The 22,108-nt window shown below is 38.7% G+C and overlaps 1 protein-coding gene across 1 annotated transcript in view; it reads left to right on the top strand.

Annotated features, from left to right (window-relative positions):
* GRM3 (glutamate metabotropic receptor 3) overlaps positions 1-21,689 on the top strand; it is a 180,626-nt gene extending 158,937 nt beyond the window's left edge. Inside the window, exons 4-6 of the mRNA XM_075274034.1 lie at positions 11,619-12,682; positions 14,094-14,268; positions 20,997-21,689. Coding sequence (XP_075130135.1) covers positions 11,619-12,682; positions 14,094-14,268; positions 20,997-21,073 — 1,316 coding nt within the window. The 3' untranslated portion in view covers positions 21,074-21,689. The remainder of the gene's footprint in view (positions 1-11,618; positions 12,683-14,093; positions 14,269-20,996) is intronic.
* The last annotated feature ends 419 nt before the right edge of the window (positions 21,690-22,108 follow it).

Below are 22,108 nucleotides of genomic sequence, written 5' to 3'. Positions count from 1 at the left end.
GTGCCTGCGATTGTTCTGCATCTCAGTGGCTGGCTGGGATGCCATATAATGAGCGTGTTATTGGTGTTGATGATCCTCCCTGAGTTCTGCTTGAGGAGAAGTCTGTGACTTCTGGCTACCTTCATAGCTCTCCTTGTTTTACAATTTTGCAACAAATTAGATTTTCTTTTTCCCAGCATGTTCAAAATTGGCAAACTGCCAATTTGGATTAAAGGGACTGCCTGAAGCAGATCAGATAATATGCAGATGTTTGTACACAATGGACTCAGTGTTATCTGTGTGTTTACATAGAGAGATAACAGACCTGGTTTTATCAGCCTGTTGGCAAGAGCAGTTTAATATAGTATATGAATATAAATGTATAACAGCCGTGAAGCTATGTCATTTACCGGGATAAAAAGTAGCCTACATTTTAATTGAGGTTACAAACTATCTATGTGCCAAATTTCATCTAAATCTGTTCAGCTGTTTTTGCGTTATCAAGTAATTTTCTCATTTATAATATTAGTAGGATATTTTACCATTAGAACTTTACTCAAGGAATTTATTATGCAACGTGCTCCTGTTTTCCGTACCTGTGCGTCTTTATAAAATTTTGCCATCTTATTCCACTGCAACTTAGACAAAGACTGGCATATAAAATGCAGATCTTAGTAATTCTTTCTACAGTATTTATTATGTATGTTAGACTAAATAGCAATTTGTTGGATGTCTTTCTTAATTCTGTCTATTCCATTTTTCCCAGATATTTCTGCAGAACAGGTGTGCTCACATACACTTCAGACAATGCGGTGACATGTTAAACCTTACTGAAGTAATTTCACAATTAAGCATTAAAAGACTATACTTATGTACAAGGGCTCCTTATCACCACATTTCTATGCATGGCTGACAGCCTGCTCACTGCTCTCAGAAGTTCATTTTTATTGTAGTTTTCTCAAGCTTTTCTTTAAAGCATTTTCCACCTTCAATCAAATAGATCATAAACATGACAGCAATACACCTCTCACAATAACGCCAACCATGAAACTGGAGAAGTAGTTATCCTGCTGTGAAAAAGCTTTTCAAGAGTTTTAGCATGAATAATGTAAACTGCTTCAAATAAATCCACTGCAACTCAACCATCATTATGAGCTGTGATATTAATATTGAACAGGAAACACGTTGAATGATACTACTTTGTGTTGTGGCAGTAAAAGAGAGATTCTCCAATATGAATAGGAGTTGATCTCTTCACAAGTATTTCTAGCATCACATGTTCGGAAGTAAAGACCAATAAACTGCAGTAAATCACAACTGGAAAAGAAAAAACAGCAACTTGTTTGGTTGCTTTGGCCCATTGCTCCACTTTAGTTCTCTCACATGTTGTTAGTCTAATGGATGTGCCTTTTATTTTGTCCCCGGCTGGTCTCTGCTAACAGGAACCTAGTAATGTGGGGTATGTTACCATAATACTGCAGCAGATCACTGATCGAAAAGGATCAAATGTTAAAATGTGTAAAAGCGAGTGTCGGTGCAGTGTATGGTTAAACTCAGAGTTGTATCCACTGCTTACATTTTACATACACATACATGTTACTTCACTTTCACATAACTTCAGCCGTGCTTGTATTAGAGAGCTAAAAATTGGTAGATTGGTACCTAGGAGCCGTGACAATGTTATATACTATGTTTTAAGCCAATATAAGCTTTGTTTCATACCATACTTTTTCAACCTAAAACAAATCTTGGTCCCGGACCACACGAACCAGAATAGAAACCAATATGGAGAGGTTCACCCATCTCTAAGCATAAGATAAGATAATCCTTTAATAGTCCCACCGTAGGGAAATTTCAGTGTGTTACAGCAGCATGGTAATACGGATACAGGATAATAAAAAGGAATATATTACAGAAGGAGACACACATAAGCTGAGGAAAAGATACTCAATAATCAATAGCAGCTAAGGAACAAAATAACGAAAGAAGACTTCAGGAATCAGGATGATTTAGCTCTCTCTCTTCGCTTGGTCTGGTGTAGATTATGTAGATTGACCATGGTTGGGAGATAGAACCTCCAGTAACACTCCTTCTCACATTTGGGGTGAAGCAGTCGGTCACTTACTGTGCTGCCCAGCGCTGTCACGGTCTTATAGATAGGGTGGCTTTGTTCTCCCGCTTGGAGCTCACCACGGACAGTATCCTTCTGTCACCCTGGGTCCAGGGGGCTCCCCAGGATAGAGATGGCCCTTCTATTCAGCCTATTTATTTTTTTTATTTCATTTGAAGATAACAAACTTTGTAATATCTTTTATATAATACAAGTGACACTTTCTTCATTTATTTGCCTCATTCTGTCTCTGATCAAATCTCTGCAATAGAACTCTATGGAGAAGAGGGAAGGAAAGGAGACCTTTTCAAACAAATAGACAACAGCAATATATAGAGTTCTTTTTCACAACACAGCTAGGTTATCATGAATTATTATCCTATTGTCTCCTGATGGAAATACCTTATATCTCTGTCTTTCTCCTCTTCTCCCACCCCCCTCCCACAAAGCCCATTGTAAACTGAGGTTACTTGTTTATGGGAGTATGGATAGAATAAATCACATAAGAAATGGAAAGGAGAAATACTTAGACACAGGTACATTTGTAGCCAAATATATTACAAAGTTTTTTCCCTTCACCTGTACTATTGATTTATGAAACAAATACATAAAGGGTAAAGGTTTTTACACTTTTGAGTTGTTCTCTGCAACAGCAAGGTCTCTCCCAGGTAAATATTTCAAAGTAGACTGGGGTATTTAGATGTTTAAGTTCTTTTGTAGAAGCACCAGGAAACGGACTATGTTGAGGACCATAGACACAGTGGTCAGCCAAGGAAACTGAGTGCAGCAAATGAAAGATACATCATGATTACTTTCCTTTAATATCAGAATATTTGTAGCAGTGCCATATGCTCCAAACTGGCAAAAATCAGTGGAACCCAAGTAGTGTTTGGAGAAGCCTAGCCAAAATTGGCCTTCATGGAAGAATTGTAAACAATAAGCCATACATTCAATGTGCAAACAAGGCCAAGTGATACCTTCAGTGTAAAAATAAGGGCCAGTTCACATCTGTGCATAGGTTTCCATTTGGGGAGTCAGCTTGGGGACCCTCTGAAAAGAAAATCTAATCTGCATAAAAAAGTGATTACCTAAGGAAACCTGTGGACCCCATAGACTATAATGGGGTCTGTGTGGTTTCCGCTCGGTTTCTGCACAAAAAATGCGGAGAGAAAAGTGCTGGCAGAACTTTTATTTCCGCATTTTTCATGTGGAGAGGGGAACAGAATGGCCCAAACGCAGATGTGAACCAGGCCTAAGAGTTAAGTATCACTTATTGAGTATGTCTACCCATTGGTCTCCTAACCATAGATTTAATGAATAAAATAAGTTTTACAACATTTTTTTCCCCGCAAAAGCAATATGCTTGATAGTCTTGCTCTATAACATGTTATAATTATGTCCGATTTGGAAAGAGTTAAAGCATATATAGTGCAATATTAAAAATATATCATCAACAAGACACTGTAGGGTTATCAGTCTCCTGTGTGGTTATTGCACTATATTGTACATTGTGGATCAGTTCTTCTGCTGTGATATAGAGAAGAGCAGATGTTCGCACAAGCTTATTAGTTACGTATTAAGAATAAAAATCATATTTTATTCACGTGAATATATTGAATATATTACATAAGTATTTTATTATGTATCTGAAAACTAACATTTAACAAAACAAAAATGCAAAAAGTCACATATCCCTAAGCTGGACACCAGAAACTGGCAAACAAGACCTTTTCATCAGAAATCTTTCCTTGGCTAATTCTGAAACAATCTGCAGTTCTAGTCCAAGTATGTACTTTATTTGATACATTGTTCTATTTTCTGTAAAACAGTGTGTAACAAAGCTAAATGATAAATCAAAATTCTACATCATAAATCACACTACTGCTAAAAAGGAACAAGTAACTAGAAAATAGCGTTGTTTCACAGTCACATGCACATAAGACAATATTGGAAACTACTTTGCTTTGCATGCACTTGATTTACTGCATATAAAATTAGTACACAGAATATTTCATAGGGTAATTGATCATTGCATACTCACACAGGAACACACAAGAGTGGTACTTACAGGGAAATAAGTGTGAAATATTGCTGTAGACTTGGCTAACAAGGAATCTCATTTTTCATGGTTTGGATTTTTACATAATTCACTTGGTTACAATAAATTAACATCTAATAATACAAAATAAAACATTTAGTGATGAGTGAAACCTCAGGCATGTATTAAACATTGATTTTAGTAGTAGAAGTATGCTTAGAGATATGGTGAGCATGAGAATTGAGGATCATCTGTCAGAAATAGACTTTTTAGTTTGAGCCTCAACCTGAGAGCCTTTATTTCTATAGCTGCAAAATCCAATAAATTAATGTTGGATTTTTTTTTTATTAATAATCTTGATGTAAATAAAAATGTTAAAGAGCTTGTCTGATCACTGTATGGGCAGGATTGAAGTAACTCTCAAATAAAAGCCTGCTTCAAAATTTGGCTTCAAACTTCGCTTTGTCACTATTTTGTCTGACAGCAAAAATCTAGCAGCTCTTAGAATGGCATCATTAGACCTACCATCTGGATCTCCTTGTAATGAGTTCATAGTAAAATGGACATTAATGCAGAAGACATCCCCATGAGGGTGGCTTCATACATTCTAATGTTCAAATATGACTTAAATTTTGTCCATTTGTCATGTGTGAGATTTCCAATCAGAGTGCTAACTTGTCACATAGTTTATCTGGTAAAAATTTCACTTATACCCACAAAACTAGAGATGAGCGAGTAGTATTCAATCGAGTAGGTATTCGATCGAATACTACGGTATTCAAAACACTCATACTCGATCGAGTACCACTCGCTATTCGAATGGAAAAGTTCGATGAAGAACCAGCATTGATTGGCCGAATGCTATACAGTCGGCCAATCAACGCTGGTTCTTCTCCTACTTTTAGAAGTCTTCTCCGTGCAGCTTCCCCGCGGCGTCTTCCAGCTCTTCATTCACTCTGCCAGGCATTGGGACTGCGCATGTCCGCGTGTAGTGCGGGCATGCGCAGTCGGCTCTGCCCAGGCCTGATGCCTGGCAGAGTGAATTCAGAACCGGGAGATGCCGCAGGGACGCTGCATGGAGAAGACTTCTCGGAGGATCCAGCCCGACCCTCACTCATGGACTTGGTAAGTATAATTTGATCGAATGTTGCCTACCCCTGAAATGAGCATTTTCCCCCCATAGACTATAATAGGGTTCGATATTCGATTCGAGTAGTTGAATATTGAGGGGCTACTCGAAACGAATTTCGAATCTCGAACATTTTACTGTTCGTTCATCTCTACACAAAACCATGTGGCTCTTAACAAGCATATTAACAGTCAAGTGGTTTCAGAGATAAAACTGCAATATTAAGCCTTATTCACACATCTAGATTTTGCAGACGTGTGATCTCCGTGACAATTATGGACAGCACACCACACTAATTTGTGATTGGTGTTTGCTGTAGATGATCAGATCAGCTTTGTTTTTGTTTCATCTTCTACACTTTGTATGTCTCTGGGTGCCTCCCATATTCTGGATTGTTTGGGTCATAGATCATAGACAGGGGTCACCCTGCCAAAATATTTTAACTTTCAAAACATATAAAGGAAAATGGCTACACCATAACATCCATATGTATTCCCTAGCTGTGACCAGAATTTGTTCATCTAAAAAGAGACTTTTTAAGTTGTATCAATCAGTGGTAGGGTAGTTTGGACGATAATGCATTGAGACTTTTTTCATATTTTCCTCTCCTGCTTTAAAAAATTCTACTTTTTTCTTTTTAATAATTCTTACTAAAATAGTACACCATTACAGAGGTACAACAGTTGTTACAGAGCAAGGTGTAAGCAAATGCAATGCATACCACAGTAGGACATATCATACAAGATGAAAATAAGAACCAACAATTTTTCAAATAATGGACAAGGGAAGAGATGGAGGAGTAGGGGAGGTGAGTGGGGGTGTTAGTACACAGAAGGAATGGGGGGTGTAGGGTAGCCACTTACACAGAGTACCATAGAGAAGTATTCCTTGATAGAGCAAAATAAAATGTAGACACTGAGAAATTGTCATCTCTTGCAGACAGGAAAACATTATTTGCTAGTGAGCCAGGGGAACCATATCTCTCAGTATTTATGGTGAGTCCTCTTCAACTCGCTGTACAATTCTTTAAATCTTGTGATGTGATGAAGTTTCTAGCACCATTGGGAAATTGATGGAGGGGACGGTTGCAACACAAACAATGGGATGACTGCCTTAGCTGCTGCGATAAAGTAGTGGATCAGCGTTCGAAACAGAGTATCCAAGTTAGTGAGTGTTTTTAGTGAAGACTACGTCCTCAGGATTAGCGAGAAAGACGAGAATCCAAGTCTCCTGATTTTTAGTTCAACCTGTTTCCAGTAATAGTGGGCATGACCACCAGATATGGATTAGAGGAACTTTATCTGAGTTAAATCTTCAGTATGTGTCAGTCCCAGAGAGACCATGTTCTCGCATCCAGGTTTGCGACCTGTACCATTTTGATAGTGATTTAAATTAATTCTCTTCGAGACAGCAAAGGAGTGGAAGAGGATGTGCTTGACCTCAGGATCTATAAGTGTAATATTTAAGTCTAAGGGGGTTAGGAAATGGATTCAGATGTATAACAATCAAACTGGAGCATGGTCACAGATACAGTAATGGCCGTAAGTGTTGGCACCCCTGAAGTTTTTTCTGGAAAATTAAGTATTTCTCACAGAAAACTATTGCAATTACACATGTTTTGTTATACACATGTTTATTTCCTTTGTGTGTAGAGAAAGATAAATCGAAAAATTATATAATTTCATGCAGAATTCCAAAAATGGGCCAGACAAAATTACAGGTGCCCTCAAAATTTTTAGTTGCACACCCTTTAGAAAAAATAATTGAAATTAATCACTTCTTAAAACCATCAACAAGCTTCTTACACCTCTCAACTGGAATTTTGGACCATTCTTCTTTTGCAAACTACTCTAGTCTCTCATGTTTGAAGGGTGCCTTCTCCCAACAGCATTTCAAGATGTTCAATGGGATTTAGATCCGGACTCATTGCCGGCCATGTCAGAACTCTTCAGCACTTTGTTTCTATCTATTTCTGGGTGATTTTTGAAGTATGTTTGGGGTCATTGTCCTGCTGGAAGACCCATGACCTAGGACAGAATCCCAGCTTTCTGACACTGGGCCATATAATTCAAGCCCAAATCCTTTGATAATCTTCAGATTTCGTGATGCATACATTTAAGGTATCCAGTGCCAAATGCATTAAAACAACCCCAAAACATCTTTGAACCTCCACCATATTTGGTACTGTGTTGTGTTCCTTTTTTGGTAAACAGTTTTTCATCCATATGCAAATGAGCTTTTTGTGCACCCAAGGTTTGCTGCATCTCTCTGTGTACCCATTTTTTGCACATGGCCTCCATTCATTTTGTCAAAGAGGTGTGTCCCTACACAGTCTGGCTCTCTCAGCAGGGTTTAGATAGTGTCAGAGTGTGAAGGGACACCGCAAGGGTAACAGTTTCAAATTATTCACACATTTGTAGAAGGAAGAACAGTGGTACCACACAATGTTGAGTTAGTTATTTATGAGGAGTTATTTGCTATAGCAAACATGGCAGGAGAGGAGGCAACTTCTTTAAACCCCATGACCACTGACATGTTTCATAAGCCATTGGCTTTTCCATTCAATAAAATAAATTAGGGCATAGTGGATGTAAAATATAACTGGTTGTCTAGCTATTTGTACTATCAGGACTATATATGAGTATGGGAAAACGTTGCTTTGACTACTTTACCTTTATACCTACATTGTAATTTGCTGCAAAGTCCTGAATCACTCTACACAAGAAATAAATACATAACTGTTCTGTAACTGCACAATTCACTTCTCTTCTTCGCATGAGTTGTCACTGCAGTTTGCTCACAGTTCATACATGACAGCTATACTTCCCCTCAAACAAATGAAAGAGCATTAACCGAGAAATACTTGAAGATTTCCAACTGTCCAGATGTCTGTTGGGCAAGATCACCACCTATGGTTTTTGTGTCATATTATGTGCTGCCTTCCCAGGCGCTCTACAGCTGGGAGACACTCAGAAGCACATGAGATGGAAGCTAGGGCATTTAGCTGCTAGCAAAAGAAGGGACCTGAATAGACTTTCAAGAATGTCAAGAGAATGCTTAACTATTGACCTGACACTTGTGTATGCTGATCAGAAATGGAAAATGGATTTTCTATGGATGGTAAAGAGCATAGTAGAAATTGATAACATGAAATCATATCAACATCACTTAGTGCACATGAAAAGAGTAGAACAAATGTAGTTAATGTGGGAGAATTAGTATCATTTGTCCTTTGGAAAGCCATTTACACGTACACTTCTAGAATCTCATTAAAATCTTATAGTTAGGCCACCTCTAATGATACAGTAATTGTCATTTTGTATGCACAGGATTCTTAAACTGTCTGGAATAAATTTGTATGGCCTCCAGACTTGACAGCCTTTGGACAGGAGTCATCTCAATGCCATGATAAAAATGGACATATCAGGTCACAAAATGTCACATCATATTACATTTGATTCTGAAGATAGAAAGTTTGTTCATGAACATATTGCTGACAACAGATGAGGACATGTGAGTTAGGCCAAACACTGACTAAATTCTACATTTTCCAAAATATAGGCAGAGATTTTTGGATTAAGCTCAGGTTGCTATGTTTTAATGCTTAGAAATCATAAAATCATAATATATCTTAAGTATAAACAACCAGGGTAAAGATCAGTGTAGCCAAGGAGAACGATGTAAGTAATTAGAGGTGAATAAATCAATTCAGCAGACATTGGAATTGTTACAAATGTCTCAGACGTTTCAGATTTCGCTGAGCCTGAAGTGTTTTGGATTTGTTACACAAATTGTTCAAAATGCAGACCACATTATATGTATCATAAGAAACCAGAGAAGAAGAATCACAAGTACTCCGGCTATTGGGAGCCCTAACCTGCACAGGGCAGATATAACAAACCTGAAATGGAACCCAAAAAGGGACTACTTGTATTTATATAAGGCATATAAGGTGACAGGCAGTGTGAAGTTTTTTTGTTAACACTAGCCAACATCAATTTACACACAACCATATCTATCGTTGTCATATTAACATTTTAATGTTGTTTTGGTTTTTAAAGAGCTTCAAAGTGGTTAGATTAAGACCTAGAAGAGCTCAGGGGGTGATGCACATCTTTTCAGGGCAGACTGGGCCAAATTGAATCTGACAAAATGTAAGAATTTTGCTCATTTCCTAGTAATGCCAGAACATAATATGGACATTGAGAAGGTATGTGTTGGAAGACCTCATGACGCATATGTGAAATGTGGTGAAAAATGGTTTTGCAGGGGTATTAAATCTCAGACACACAGTGGTATCTGGTTCCTTTTACAACAAGCTATATTTGCCTTTTGGCACATTAGGCTAGGTGGTCCTATGTCATTGGGTAGTTGTGGAGATTGGACAATTGCATGGAATTTACATTTTCCATCGCTGCTTTGTTATCAAGTTACTGCTCTCAGAAAGGGAACAAATCATATAATAGATGTAAATTGGGATATAAGATAAGATAATCCTTTAATAGTCCCACAGTGGGGAAATTTCAGCATCTTACAGCAGCATAGTAATACAGAAACAGGATAATACACAGTAATATATTACAGAAATAGACACACATAAGCTGAGAAGAGAAGATATACTAGGAGTCCATAGCAGCTAAGGAACAGAAGAAGAAAGAAGGAAGACTTCATAATCATTAGTGCATTCCCTGAAACATAAGTATGAAATAACCATACATGCATACCGAAGATAAAGGAACCCAAAGTGACACTATATTTATCATAATTTCTCTATATTGGATGGATTCAGGGACATAACTTGAGGTCGTACAGGGCCCATGAACCTTACTGGGCCTTTAAGCACTGGCATCAGTATTGAGATTGCAGCTTCCATCTGGCCCATAAACCAAGGACACCAACAGATTCCCCTAAACACACTAAGGCTTATTAAACTCCTTAGCACCCGTAACCATCACTATCAATAATTTGCTGTAAGGATGAGGTATGGGGCCCCGGACAAAAGATTGCACTGGGGCCCACAAGACTTTAGTTACACCACTGGAGGGATTTGTAAGGTTTTGTAAGATATTTGTTAAGGTAACACCTTTAAATAGCAAATATAATCATACTGCTAATATTCAACTTAATTCAGAGGGTGGTTATTGCTATACAATTTCATTCAAAACACTGCAACCATAAAGGCCATAACTTAAAGTATGTTTGTACTCTTCCTTCCATCCCTTTCATTTACCTTACACTTCTTTTTCTTCCTTTGTTCCCTTCCCTCTTCTTTTTCATTAGGAGTACAATAATGGTCCTGCATAGTATGCTGCCCGAGTGGTACACTAGTCTAGGAAGAAGAGCAGTGTTTGTTGCATTCCCTGATATTGTGTATATATACATGTTAGCAGACATTACTGAATACCAGGTCTCCATAAAAGAAGACAATAACATATGGTAACTTACACCAATATTTCAGGAAAAAAAAAAGATTTGGATTGTAAATCCCATTATTATACATTGAATTTATGTGTCATAGCAAATTGTACAAAATGAACATGAGGTTCTTAGTATACATGTTGATCAAGGTGTATAAGCCCACTAGCCATACTAAACAGATCAATGGGCGACTGCGTAAGGGATTTACCTACTAATTCTCAGTCCATTGAGACCATATGCTAAGGTGACGTTTTTAAGATCTGTTCACATGGTACGATGCTGCATGGTGGCCGTGATTGCTGTGACGGTGAGGTGTGGTGACCCAGAACATTAGGTCTCGGCGTACTAGCAGAGGTGTTGTTTAGCCGCTGGGTTATTCCCCCTGTAAGCGCTATGCTGTGGTGGTGGCGATCCTGAGTCAGCGCCACACCCAGTTTTGTAGGGACTGACTATACAGAGTTGTGGTGTAGTGGGCTTATACACTTTGCTCAAAATACATATTAAGAACCTCATATTTGTTTTTTTATATTTTGCCAAAAAGTATAGATCAATGTATAATATTGGGATGTGCAGTCCACATTTTTTTTCTACAATGGTGTACATGTGGTAACTTGGGTGATAAAGTTAAAAAAGACACAGGACCAGGAAGTCTAACCTAAACTTCTACAGTTCGGAGGAAAGAAAAACTCCTATAATGATGCCATTTACCTCTTATTAGGAGGCAATCGGAACAATGTTTTCACCTTTTCACTTACTAGGAGGGAAAAAAAGAAGATATGAAAAATTTCAAACTCTGCATCAACATCTTGTCTCAAGAAATGCAATTTACAAATTTCATAGCACTTATATATTCACTTTTATGTGTCTATGGCGTTTAGAAATGTTTACCAATACTGTATATCATGATATGTTCTTTTTTTTAACACTATTTTCTTTTTCAACAGCTCCATTTATCCCTCCCTCTGCGGACAGCGTTGTGAAGTTTGACGCATATGGAGATGGCCTTGGTTTATATAATGTCTTCAATTTTCAATATAATAATGGCAAATACTCATATCTAAAAATAGGTCAGTGGGCAGAGACCTTATCCCTTGATGTAGATGTCATACAGTGGTCAAAGAGTATGGTGCCAACATCACAGTGCAGTGATCCATGTGCTCCAAATGAAATGAAGAATATGCAACCTGGAGATGTCTGTTGTTGGATCTGTATTCCATGTGAAACATATCAATATCTTGCAGATGAATTCACATGTGTTGATTGTGGACCTGGACGTTGGCCCACCTCAGATCTAACTGGATGTTTTGACTTGCCAGAAGACTACATTAAATGGGAGGACGCATGGGCAATAGGCCCAGTAACAATTGCGTGTCTTGGTTTTTTGTGTACATTCCTAGTTGGAGGAGTCTTTGTCAAGAACAATAACACCCCTTTAGTCAAAGCATCTGGGCGTGAACTCTGCTATATCCTCTTGATTGGAGTTTTTATGTGTTACTGTATGACATTTTTCTTCATAGCTAAACCTTCTCCGATCATATGTACTCTACGACGTCTGGGCCTGGGGACGTCTTTTGTAGTTTGCTACTCAGCTCTATTAACAAAGACAAATAGAATTGCCCGGATCTTCAGTGGTGTGAAAGAAGGTGCTCAAAGACCTAAATTCATCAGCCCCAAATCTCAAGTCATAATTTGCCTAAGCCTCATCTCTGTTCAAATTGTAATTGTTTCTGTATGGCTGATGTTGGAATATCCAGGCACCAGGCGCTATACTCTTCCAGAGAAGAGGGAGACTGTCATATTAAAATGTAATGTGAAAGATTCAAGTATGCTGATATCTTTAACATATGACGTGGTTCTAGTGATACTATGTACTGTATATGCCTTTAAAACAAGGAAGTGCCCAGAAAATTTCAACGAAGCCAAGTTTATTGGATTTACAATGTACACAACCTGTATTATCTGGCTCGCATTTCTTCCAATATTTTATGTGACATCCAGCGACTACAGGGTAAGTTTAGTTATATTTACATAAAATTTCTACTCAAAAATAGCTATCCATGACCTACTGTGACCTACAGAAATACAGAAAAAAAATCAGCACTGTTCTAATCTTCTAAAAGAGGTTGTCTAGTAAATTAAAAAGCAGCAGACATATTTGTTACAGGTGAAAAAATGGTATACAAAGCTGTAGTTTTCATTTTGGCTCCAAACCCCTACTCTTCCCGATGGACAGTTCAGTGGAAAATTACTGTGGATAAAGTAGCAGCAATACTTCTCATCCACCAATAATAAGACCCCTCTCCCTGCAGCTCACCCTGCCCTATTTGATGGAGCATGTTGATCATTTGCAGAAACTACCTGCTCATATCGTCAGCACAGGCAACGATGAGTCTGACATTATGACTGCACTATATTAGAGATGGACATTTAGTATCTCCTGCTTTACCTTATAATCAATAGAGATGAGCGAACACTAGTGTCCGAGGTTCGAAATCCGATTTGAACAGCCGCACACTGTTCGACTGTTCGAACGGATTTTGAACCCCATTATAGTCTATGGGGGGAAATGCTCGTTTCAGGGGTAGGCAACATTCAATAAAATCATACTTACCAAGTCCACGAGTGACAGTCGGGCTGGCTTCTGCTTGAAGTCTTCTCCCGGCGCAGGGTCCCCGCATCCTCTTCCGGGTGGAATTTGCTCTGCCTAGGCATCCGGCCTAGGCAGAGCCGACTGCGCATGCGTGTGTGGCTCTGCCCAGGCCCGACGCCTGAGCAGAGCCGACTGCGCATGCGCGTGTATGCCTAGGCAGAGTGAATTCCACCCGGAAGAAGACGCGGGGACGCAGCGCGGAGAAGATTTCGGAAAGGTAAGAGAAGAACCAGCGTTGATTGGCAGAATGTATAGCATTCTGCCAATCAACGCTGGTTCTGCTTCGAACATTAAACTTCGAACAGCTAGTAGTGTTCGATCGAGTACGACTATTTCGAATACCGTAGTATTCAATCGAACACCTACTCGATCGAACACTACACGCTCATCTCTAATAATCAACACAAAATGGAAGTTATATTGCATTATGAGTATTATGATGTTACGTTATTATTGATCTTTAGTTATGGTTTATATATTATTTTATTCTTCTTCTAGTATTTCTATTACCTAGTCTCTACAACACTCCAGGTACTTTAGTGAAGATACTGTATCAGCTTTTTCTCTAATATATTCTACTTCACTTGATAGATGATACTTTGACCTTCCTATTTGACTTTGTTACTCAGGCTACTGTTAGATAAATTCTTGTTATCAGTAGTCCAAACATAAATCATGTATCAATACAAACTGTTCTTCCATATAAACAGTGTATCCAAAGATGACGCTTGAGTGAAAACATAACTTATTTATTTTAATTATTTTTCAGGTCCAAACTACAACCATGTGTATTTCTGTAAGTCTAAGCGGTTTTGTAGTCCTGGGATGTCTGTTTGCCCCGAAAGTTCATATCATTCTATTTCAACCACAGAAAAACGTTGTAACGCACAGACTCCATTTAAATAGATTCAGTGTCAGCGGCACTGCGACCACGTACTCCCAGTGTAAGTATATTATATTTCATGACCATTAGCAGCTTCACACACAACACAAACTTCACATACAGTATAAACTAGAAGTCTGGCTATCTGGAGTCATCATTCTCACATTATTAATCACTTAGGGAAATACGTTCAAGATTTTAGAAATATCTGTGCAGTTTTAGCAAAAGTTCTAGTTATAATTTTAGTATTCTTGCAGATTAGGGTACACTAGTCAAGTGGGCAGGCATTGGGCTTTTCAGACATGAGGACAAATTTACATAAAAATAATAATAATAATATTGACAGCAAAGTTAAGGCAATCTAGTGTGAATATAGCACTTCCAAATCTTAAAAAAAAAAAAACTTTTTAAAAATTGGTAGTTATTGCAGCTCTCAGTTAACATTGATGGCTTATGGCAGTGTTGTAAAACTATATCAGATTTTCACACAGATCCTAACACTAAAGAGAACCAAATCAAATGATCCAATATCACATATCTGAGTGCTAAAAGTACCTACACTTTGCTTTCAGTATCTGGTGTGACCCCCTTGTGCAGCAAAATCTGCATCTAAAAATTTCTGGTAATAGGAATCTTAATGTTGGTGGGGTTCCTCTCATAGACGGCATGCTTCCACTTTTACTTGGCCATTCCAAAAATGTTTAACTTTATTCTTCTGCAACCATTCTTTGGTAGAATAAATGGTGTATATTTAGATTTGTGGTCTTGATATAGAGTGACAGTGAATCATACGGCAAATCATTTACGAGTTAGCCATGGCTCTGTCTATACAATAATCTACATACAAACTTGGGTTTTCAAAAGGTTTATTCAAAATGGTTACTGAAACATTTCACAGAAGAGCACAAACACAAATGTTTAGACATCTGCAAACAAAATTTGGACTAATACTGAGGCCCTGTGAGGATGAAGATTCACGTCCGATGAAAACAGCGGTGAATTTATGGCTCGTAACTCAATGCGAAAGCTTGTTGACAGATGGACGAAGTGCATTGAAAGCATGGAGAATATGTTGCAAAATGATGTATTTCTCTTTTATGAAACTTACTTCAAATAGATTTTACAGCCAGAGTGTGGGTAATTTTTGACCCGTGCTTTTAGGAATTGTGTGAAAATCTGATGTAGTTTTAGGTCATATTTATGCAGAAATATAGAAAATTCTGATGGGTTCAAAAAATTTTAAGCACCACTTTAAATGATTGATGTCAGCGGAGAGATGCTATAACTTACAGATACACACACTAATGTACATGAATGCTGTGCCAAATCTTGTAGTCAGATCTCTATCAAAAAATCACCTTTGCTCCTTGTATGGTCCAAAACATTTGTCTCAGTTATCTTGTGCATTGGGTTTGACTATGACTCTGTTCACTCCATGTTTGAGCCTTCTGTCAGTTGCATGTGAGAAGATGCTGATGGGCAGTCACCACCACATACCTGGTTGTTGACAATATGGCTGCTCAATCTTGACTCTGCTGAGACCAACACCACACTCTTCATACTTCTGTCCCCAGTCTGCCTTGTCAAAACTATTGCCCAAACACAGACTCTCTGCATTACTTGAGACCACCCACTGGCAATGATGACTAAGTGGTGATAGAGTCCTCACTGAAGCTTGCACATACAGTGAATGGAATTCTTTAGTGACAGAACAGTTAACAGATGAAACAATAGATGAACGTTAGGCCTAGTTTTGCAAAATTCCAGTCCACGGCAAAAATAACTCTGCCACTCTAAAACCCACCCTCCTACTCGCAAGTGTGCTTTTGGATGTGCCACTTTGTAGAATAGAATGGCTTCTCTATGGCTGTCAGTCTTCTCCACTCCTTAGGCTTGGCAAACAACACTCAAAGCTTTCATCTTCTTCTCTAGTATACCCTCAAGCTGTTCTCCTCACCTACAACCTGTCCCATAACACCAGCTGTCCTCCAAACCAGCCCACTCATCAAGAGCAAGGGAAAGTGTCCTTAAAGGGGTTGGCCACTTTCAGACAAATATTGACAAACAAATGTACAATAAAAAGATATACAATTTTCCAATATACTTTCTGTATCAATTCCTCACAGTTTTCTAGATCTCTGCTTGTTGTCATACATTCTGTTACTTCTACAGGATAAAACTTTGACCATGGTCATGTGATTTACGGTCCATGGTCATGTGATGAGCACACAGGTGCACAACTCATTATAGTTACAGCACCATAATGAGACATCTGCCTGGTAATCAGCTGTGCACCTGTGTGCTCATCACATGACCATGGACCGTAAATCACATGACCATGGTCAGACTTTTATCCACTAGAAGTAACAGAATGAATGACAGCAAGCTGAATTCTAGAAAAGCGTGAGGAATTGATACAGAAAGTATATTGGAAAATTGTATATCTTTTTATTGTACATTTGTTTGTCAATATTGGTCTGAAAGTGGCCAACCCCTTTAAATACAGAGCCATTCCCAACCTTGGCAGTATCTGATGTCATTGAGTTATAGAACGAAAAAGCAACAAACAATTTTTGCTGCAGTGCAAGGCAATGCACCTTCTCTGCACTCTCTAGTTCAACTTTGTTCTTCTTGTATACTGGGGCCCAAAATTGTGTGTAATAGTGTATGTGTAGCCGTACCAGTGTATAGAAGCATAACTACTGTATGTTCTTGTCATGAGAATCTAGACCTCTTTTGATGCATCCCATAATTTTAATTGCCTTGACGGTACCTGCCTGGCTCTAATCACTAAAGTAAGCTTGCTGTCCACCAAAATCCCCAAGCCATTTCCAGTGGCAGTCTAACCCAGTAATTTACTATTAAGTACATAAGTATATATTTTATGTACTTCAACCAAAATTAATAAACTTACATTTGTCTACATTAAACTTTATTTCTACACGCAAATACAAAAAGGTATTAAGTCACTCAGAATACTCTGAGTATTTACCATTAACAAGCACCATGTGTTCCCTATCAATGGGCCAGTTGTGAACCCAAATGCATATGTTTTCCCCCAGTCCCAACATTCTCAACTCTGGTTGTAAAGGAATCAGTTCTTCCTGAAGATACGTGCTGTAGTAAGCGACTATATATATGATATAATAACAGCATACCTCTAGTATATTTAAGTATACTGTGTCTAGTACACTTTAAGAATGGCTCTTGTACATGTTATGCTTAACATACTTTTCCATTCATTTTCATTAGTCTTTGCCTTAGTGCAGGCTCTTTATCAAGTCTGCTGTCAATACTCTTCTTCATTTTAGCAATCTCTGCAGAGTGTTTTCCTAGAAATCTTTATTATCACTCTAAAAAGTACCAGTACCAGTATTGGAAGCCTTCAATCGATGAAAAACACTAACTTAGACAGACAATAAAACCACTATGTAGCAATCACAGCCAGACAGCTAATGAGAAATATCACACACAGTATTGTATTCTACAGTAACATACTCCCGTGAAGTCTATCAGTCAAGTCACTATGGCTTACACTAACTTATGGTACATCAAAACTGTAAATGCAATTCAGGTTTTTCATTTTTTTTTGTTAATCTGACAGTTAATTAAAGGAGTTCTACTGGAAAAATTATTTATCCCCTGCCCATAGAGGTCTAAATGACAAGACCCCAACGATCTTGAGAGAAAAAAATATTTTACCTTATTGTGAGTTTACTTGTAGATGTAGAATGCAGGTTTCCACTCCATTCACTTCAATGGGAGCATGAGAGATTGCAGGTGCTGACCTTCAGCTATTTCTGTCACTCCCATTGGAGTGGCCTTGAGCAAGAGCACACACTTTGTGTCCACTTCTACATATACAACTGGTGTAAAATACCCCTGAACTCTGGTTTAATGGGAGACTAAGGGGGCATTCACACGGAGTAAAGTAGCGCTGATCCTGCCACGATAACTCATGGCAGAATTAGTGCTGATAGACTCCCACTGACTTCAATGGGTTCCATTTTCCACGCGGAACACATTGAAATCAATGGGTTAAAAAGGCCTTTATCAGTGCTGATTTTGCCGCGAGTTATCGTGACAAAATCAGCGCCACTTTACACCGTGTGAATGCCCCCTAAGAGGTTAGACACAACTGATCAGTAATTTAACCCCTGTCCCTTAGTGGATAAATAATTTTGTGACATAATATTTTGAGGCCAAGGCCTCACATGGCATAAACTCAAAAAACAATGTTTTCCAGTCCCTTTGAATCCCATCCACACATTGCAGAAAAATATGTGCAATGAAATTGCTCCGATTTCCAAATCTGATGTGGTTTTTGGAAATCGTAGCATGTCAATTATACCTATGGAAACACTGGTGGTTTCCCTATAGGTATAATTGAAGCATAAACTCTTCAGAGGAAACCTCTGCAGCTTTTTCTCTGCAGCCCGCTACGTAGGGCCTTAGCCTGAAATGTAATGTGGTAACTAGGATTGATACAATTAGTATCAATGACAAATATATATGATTATTGCTTATGCTATTATGTGTTTGACAGACATCATAAAGCTAAGATTACTGCACACATTTTACAGTCAAAAAGATTGATAAAATCAAATTATTATAAAATATAGAAAAAATTATTGTGTCCCATTTCATACACACAATATTTGTAGCCACCTACTTTTCATGCCTGATACAATAATGGCCTCTGCAGGACCTGGTAATGCTTAGTAAGGTAATGGCCTCTGTGTTACTGTTCTCAATCCAATGTTGACTTCTGGACCTCCCAGCTCTACACTTTTATCTGGTGGATGTTGAAGAACCATGCCCTTACAACACCATATATACTGAACTTCCTTCCTACAGTTTCGCTACTATGGTTGAGCCGATCTTGAGATTTCAGGATCGTTTTTAAAATCCGATTTCCAATCATTTTCCATTCGAACCCGATCCCGATCCCAATGCAAGTCAATGGGATTTTTTTTAATAATCGAAGATCAGATTTAAAAAACTATCCTATTCACTATACAGCATGGATTCTAAAAATTGAACGCTTTAATTGTTAGACTCCACGCTGTGTAGAGATAAAAAATTCCTCTGGCTACTTAGTCCCCCCTGCTGTCCACTTACCTGCACAGATCGGTGGTCCGTTCCCCACTGTCCTCGCACCTCTTCTCACCTCGCTGCCCCCGCCTCCCAGGTTAGTGTTACAGGCCTAGGAAGAAGATAGGGCTTGTGGCTTAGGAGAGTGTGGGCGGGTACAGGGCGGGGAGACGTGACGTCTCCCCTCCCAGTACCCACCCATACTCTCCTAAGCCACAAGTCCCGCCTTCTTCCTAGGTCTGTAATACTAACCTGGGAGGCGGGGGCAGCGAGGTGAGAAGAGGAGCGAGATCAACGGGGACCAGACCAGCGATCTGTGCAGGTAAGTGTTATCTACTAGAGATGTTAGCTAGTCTCCCATTAGAATGAATGGACGCAGCAAGCGTGCAGCGGGTTAAGTCGCCAAACGCCGGCACAGGCTGTGTGTCGGCTGCATCCATTCATTTCTATGGGACCTAGCTAACATTGTTAGCTTTTTCCACAATGCTTGGCCAGTAGCAAAGCATTGTGGGAAATAACCTCTGACCTTAATCCCGCCTAAAAAAAACAGGATCGGAATTCCGATCGCGATTGTGAAATTTACTCGATCGCCGATCGGAATACGATCTTTTCCGATTCGGATCGCTCAATCCTACTCGCTACATTTCATGCTTCTGATTTTCAGTATGCATGGTAAACATTCTTTCATGACCCAACATACACAGCCAACTTTGCTTCCTGTTAAATCATTGATGTCTACCACTGGACAGCTGGGGCACTAGGCTGTACATCCAGTTCTTCAGCTGGACCAGAAAGAGAGTTATATTAGAGGTGGTCATATGTTTTATGGCATCTACTTAGCAGTCTCTTTCTGAAAATCTCTAAATTAATTTATTGGGCCCAAGTCAGAATGGCACTATTATAATGGATTGAGAACAAGATGCATGAGGATTTAGAATGATACAATTGGTTAAACTTCATGGGACTATTGGATTCTATCAGTGTGAAGCGATTGACTGTTGTATGAGAAGCTTTGAATTGATCTTGGTATTTGAAACCACTGTGGGAAGATGGTTCACCATTTAGAGATCAGATGTCTGACTTCTGCTTATTAAAGAGGACCTTTCATGAGTTGGGGCACATGCGGTTTTATATACCGCTGGAAAGCTGACAGTGCACTGAATTCAGTGCACTGAATTCAGTGCACTGTTGACTTTCATGATCTGTGAAGAGCTATTGGTGCCGGTACCATAGCTCTTCACAGTCAGAAGAGCGTTCCTGACAGTCTGTCAGGAACGTCCTTCTTCACAGCAGCGCCTATAGGGCTGTACAGTGTGAGCGGGGAGGAACTCCTCCCTCTGCTCACAGTACTCGTTCATAGATGAGTATTATCAGGAGGGGAGGGAGCCATTCCTCCCCGGTCTCACAGTACAGCGCTATAGGCACTGCTGTCAAGAAGGACGTTCCTGACAGACTTTCAGGAACGCCCTTCTGACTGTGAAGAGCTACAGTACCGGCACCAATAGCTCTTCACCCGGGGTACAGATCGTGAAAGCCAACAGTGCGCTGAATTCAGTGCACTGTTAGCTTTCCAGCGATATATAAAACTGCCTGTGCCCAAACCCATGAAAGGTCCTCTTTAAATATTCTTTGTCTATATTGTCATTATTCTGCTACATCATTATGTTATATTTATCTGTTTCATTTCTTTTTCAGCTTCGGCCAGTGCACATTACACACCGACCATTTGTAATGGAGGAGAAGTTCTAGACTCCACCACCTCATCCTTATAATCGTTCTCAACATTTCTGTCCTAAAGGTTTTTAGACTGTTAGAAAATATGCACTTGTTGTGCAGACCTGTCTTTTTTTTTTAATTTTTAGAAAAGAAATATTTTTGAGGACTGTCTGATGTTCTAGAGCTTTTTAGATTGATTCGATGACCACTGTAATCCACAGTTTTAAAACCATGTAAATAAGGTGCGTAAGCTACACAACTTGCTGTGTCCACTGAGTAACTATGGCGTCTGCCATTTACTATATGGGTTATTTACTTTCCTATGACATTTTTGTACGCTAGGTTATTGTTGTAACCAATTTTAGAATGCGTTTAAGTTACTTATAATTACATGACATGTAACTGGTTGTTTTTGCACAACTGATACAGTATTAATGTAAAGAAGCCAGTGATAAAACCTTTGTAGAGGTTTATAGCATGTATTTCTTGGTACTTATATACTGTTGTATTGCACTGACTTGAAGGTTTCTGGAAGTATAATAAAGTACAATGAATGTATGGCTTCTAAAGTATCCTGCAAATGAGCGAGCCAAACATGGACACAATATGTTCATTTTACTTAATACTCTATACATTGAATATTTAATGTTTTGTGCACTTTTTCCTAAAATACACTGGAACAATATATATTATCAGTATTGTACATTGCAATGACAATTTTTTTAAATGTTTTTAATGCTAACTGCAGATATAGTATTAGTAATCTTCCATAACATCACATCATTTGAAAATTATATATAACACAAGCAAAAAGAAAAAAAGTAGGGTCAGCCAATCTTGACATGCTGTTTATAATAGAATATTATGATCTTAAATGCTATATAGAAACCTGTTCATACATAAACCATAAAGGCCAATAATGTTTTCATTAGGGACCACACAACCCAGTTGTGGCCATGATAGTTATAAAAAATGTCCCTAGAGCCGTTTCTGTAGAGAAATTCATATGCATGTAATAACTGAACATGGGTTTTTCTCTTGCCTTTTCTCGTTCAAATTAAAAAGAAAAATTCTCTACAAACATGAGAGCA

This window comes from Leptodactylus fuscus, chromosome 5 (assembly GCF_031893055.1).
Source record: "Leptodactylus fuscus isolate aLepFus1 chromosome 5, aLepFus1.hap2, whole genome shotgun sequence".
Classification (NCBI taxonomy): Eukaryota; Metazoa; Chordata; class Amphibia; order Anura; family Leptodactylidae; genus Leptodactylus; species Leptodactylus fuscus.
The sequence above is the reverse complement of the archived record's forward strand: the minus strand, read 5'-3'. Positions and strand labels throughout refer to the sequence as shown.